General features: G+C 46.9%; 1 protein-coding gene across 1 annotated transcript; it reads left to right on the top strand.

The window, feature by feature from the left end:
• The first annotated feature begins 3,582 nt into the window (after positions 1-3,582).
• On the top strand, positions 3,583-3,921 carry LOC107474911 (uncharacterized). Its single transcript, XM_016094556.1, has one exon. The coding sequence runs from the start codon at positions 3,583-3,585 to the stop codon at positions 3,919-3,921; it is 339 nt and encodes a 112-aa protein (XP_015950042.1).
• Positions 3,922-4,127: the final 206 nt, after the last annotated feature.

The following is a 4,127-nucleotide window of genomic DNA, read 5'->3' as shown; positions in this document are numbered from 1 at the left end:
AAGACACCCCACCTCCTTGAGTGATGTACAAGAAAGAGCTGAGAAATACATCAACATGGAGAAAAACGCCAGACTGAGAGAATCAAGCTGGCGACCTGGACACCTCCCCTCGATAAAAGATAGGGAGAGGGAGCCAAAGAAGAAAGAAGACCTCGGTCTCGACAGACCCAGGAAATATCACTCTTATACTCCTCTAAAGGTTTCCATAGTGGACGTATACAGAGAAATTTGCAATACTGAAAGGCTGCCGCCTCCCAGACCCATCAAGAATAAAAAAAGGGGGAGTCGCAGTGACTACTGCGAGTACCATAAAATATATGGTCACTCAACAAACGACTGTTACGACCTCAAGAATGTGATAGAAAAGCTGGCCAGAGAAGGCTGACTTGACAAATATCTCATGGAGAGGTCAGACAATCATGGAAAGAGAAAGCGAGATGATGCGGACAGAAGAGACCCACCACCGCAGACTCCGGAGAGACATATACATATGATCTCAGGCGGATTCGCGGGAGGGGGGCTCACCAAGTCCTCTCGCAAAAGACACCTCAAGCGAATCTACCAGGTCGGAAGTGAATCGCCCGACCTTCCTACCATCTCATTTACAAAGGAAGATGGGCAAGGAATAATCCCCGGACACGATGATCCGGTGGTGATAACCATGATCCTAGCCAACGCCCATCTCCACAGAACTATGGTGGACCAAGGAAGTTCAGCAGACATCCTTTTCAACCCTGCATTTGATAAACTAGGGCTCGACAAAAGGGAGCTGAGAGCCTACCCCGACACCTTGTATGGGCTAGGCGATACGCCAATAAAACCACTAGGTTTCCTGCCCCTCCACACTACTTTTGGAAAAGGAGAAAAATCCAAAACTCTGAATATAGGCTTCATAGTCATCGACGTGGGGTCAGCATATAATGCCCTAATCGAAAGAGCTACCCTAAACCGACTAGGAGCAGTGGTATCTACCCCCATCTCTGCATGAAATTCCCGACATCAGCGGGGATAGCAACGGTGCAAAGAATACCAACATAGGAGCCGGCCTAGGGGAAACCCTGAAGCAGGGGTTGATTAAGCTCCTAAGAGACAATTCCGACCTCTTCGCCTGTAAAGCCTCCGACATGCCCGGGATAGACCCCAAGCTAATGTCGCACAAGCTCTCGGTGTACCCAGGATCCCGACCTGCACAACAGAAAAGGCGCAAGCTTGGCCCTGAACAAGCTCTAGCGGTGGAAGAGCAAGTACAGGCACTCTTAGAAGCCGGCTTCATCAGAGAAGTTAAATATCCAACATGGCTAGCAAATGTAGTGCTAGTCAAGAAGCAAAATGGCAAATGGAGAATGTGTGTTGACTATACCGACTTAAATAAAGCATGTCCCAAGGACCCTTATCCACTTCCAAGTATTGACGCTCTAGTAGACTCCAGCTCGGGATATCAATACTTGTCGTTCATGGATGCCTACTCGGGATATAACCAAATCCCGATGTATGAGCCGGACCAGGAGAAGACATCGTTCATCACGCCCAGAGCAAATTTTTGTTACGTGGTCATGCCATTTGGACTAAAAAATGCAGGGGCCACATACCAAAGGCTGATGAACAAGGTGTTCGCCCCCCACCTCGGGAGCTTAATAGAAGTCTACGTAGATGACATGCTAGTGAAAACTAAGGAAGAAGCTGATCTCTTGACAGACCTCTCGCAAGTCTTCGACACCATAAGGCTACACGGGATGAGGTTAAATCCCACAAAGTGTACCTTCGCAGTAGAGGCTAGAAAATTTCTAGGATTCATGCTAACACAGAGAGGGATCGAGGTAAATCCCGACAAGTGTAAAGCCATCCTTGAAATGAAGAGCCCGACTTGCTTAAGGGAGGTCCAACAATTGAATGGCCGACTAGCAGCCCTTTCCAGGTTCTTGGCAGGATCAGCACTCAAATCCCTTCCACTGTTTTCTTTATTAAAAAAGGGATGCCAGTTCGAATGGACTCTAGAATACGAAGGAGCATTCCAGGAGTTCAAAAAGTTCTTGAGCCAACCACCAATCTTGACCCGACCTCTAAGCGGGGAAGATCTCGTCCTATATCTGTCAATAGCAGATAAAGCTGTCGCATCAGCCCTGATAAGGGAGGACGAGGTCGGACAGCGTCCAGTTTACTTCATCAGCAAAGTTCTACAGGGCCCTGAACTAAGGTACCACAAACTAGAGAAGTTTGCCTACTCCTTAGTAATAGCCTCACGAAGGCTACGACCTTATTTCCAAACACATACCATAAGAGTCCGAACGAACCAACCCATGAAGCAAATCCTCCAGAAGACGGATCTTGCAGGGAGAATGGTTCAATGGGCAATAGAGCTCTCCAAGTTTGACTTAAAGTATGAAACTCGGACAGCGATCAAGGCCCAATGCCTCACCGACTTCATAGCAGAATACGCGGGAGATCAAGAGGAAAAACCAACTACATGGGAACTTTATGTAGACGGATCCTCAAACAAGACAGGAAGCGGCGCAGGCATAATACTAGTCGACAAAAGGGGAACCGAAATAGAGGTGTCCCTCAAATTTGAATTTCCAGTTTCAAATAATCAAGCAGAGTATGAAGCCCTGATTGTAGGGTTGAAATTGGCAGAAGAGGTCGGTGCAACGAAAGTGATGATATACAGCGACTCTCAAGTGGTGACCTCCCAGATAAATGGAGAGTATCAGGCCAAAGACCCAAACATGAGAAGGTACTTGGAGAAAACTCTGGAACACTTAGGGCACTTCGTGGAAACCGAAGTTAAGCATATAACTTGGGATCTCAATAGCAGAGCAGATGCCCTCTCCAAGTTAGCAAGCACCAAACCAGGAGGGAATAACAGAAGCCTGATCTAGGAAACTCTCCAAGAACCCTCTGTAGTAAAAGAAGAGGACAAACGAGATGTCCTAGAGGTAACTGGGCTAAACCTCGGATGGATGAATCCCTTGGTCGAATACCTAAAATTCGACATCCTCCCCAAAGAGGAAAAAGAGATTAAGAAAATCCGGAGGGAAGCACAACATTACACTCTGGTGAAAAATATCCTTTATAAAAGAGGAATATCAACACCATTGTTGAAGTGCGTACCGACCTCAAGGACCACTGAAGTACTAGAGGAGGTTCATAATGGGATCTGCAGAAACCATCTCGGAGCCAGGTCACTAGCCAGGAAAGTGATCCGAGCTGGATTCTACTGACCGACCTTGCAGAAAGATGCCACAGAATTTGTAAAAAAGTGCCAACCATGCCAAATGCACGCAAATTTCCACGTGGCTCCCCCCGAAGAGCTAATCATTATAACTTCTCCATGGCCCTTTGCAAAATGGGGGATGGATCTGTTAGGTCCTTTTTCCCAGGCCCCAGGACAAGTCAAATACTTGATTGTGGGAATAGACTACTTCACAAAGTGGATAGAAGCAGAACCATTAGCCACCATCACAGCCCGGAGAAGTCGGAGGTTCCTCTACAAAAATATCATCACAAGGTATGGGATACATATTCCATTACCACAGATAACAGAACCCAGTTCACTACTCTACCTTCAAAAGCCTAGTGGCCAGTATGAAGATCAAACACCAGTCCACCTCGGTGGAACATCCACAAGCAAATGGACAAGTCGAGGCAGCCAACAAAGTCATACTGGCAGGACTAAAGAAAAGACTACAAGATGCAAAAGGAGCCTGGGTTGAGGAGCTCCCACAAGTGTTATGGGCCTACCGGACGACGCCACAATCTGCTACTAGAGAAACGCCCTTCCGACTCGTCTACGGCGTAGAAGCCATGATACCAGTAGAAATCAGCAAACAAAGTCCAAGGGTGATTCTCCATGATGAGGTCGGAAACATACAGGGGCACAAAGAGGAGCTCGAACTGCTCCCCGAAGTTCGAGAGCAAGCTTAGATAAGAGAAGCAGCGTTAAAACAAAGGATGACTACTAGGTACAACAAAAAAGTCATTCGAAGAAGCTTCACCCCAAACGACTTGGTATTGATCAAAAACAACATTGGAGTCAACAAATCGGGGGAAGGAAAACTCGCTGCTAATTGGAAGGGACCATACAAAATTAGTGAGGTCTTAGGAAAAGGTTATTATAAGGTGACCGACCT

The sequence above is a fragment of the Arachis duranensis genome, chromosome 2, assembly GCF_000817695.3.
Source record: "Arachis duranensis cultivar V14167 chromosome 2, aradu.V14167.gnm2.J7QH, whole genome shotgun sequence".
Taxonomy (NCBI): domain Eukaryota; kingdom Viridiplantae; phylum Streptophyta; class Magnoliopsida; order Fabales; family Fabaceae; genus Arachis; species Arachis duranensis.
Note: the sequence above shows the minus strand (reverse complement) of the source record. Positions and strands in the feature narration are given on the sequence as shown.

Coding starts and splice junctions, on each gene's coding strand:
- LOC107474911 (XM_016094556.1), top strand. CDS start 3,583: ATGAAGATCAAACACCAGTCCACCTCGGTGGAACATCCACAAGCAAAT.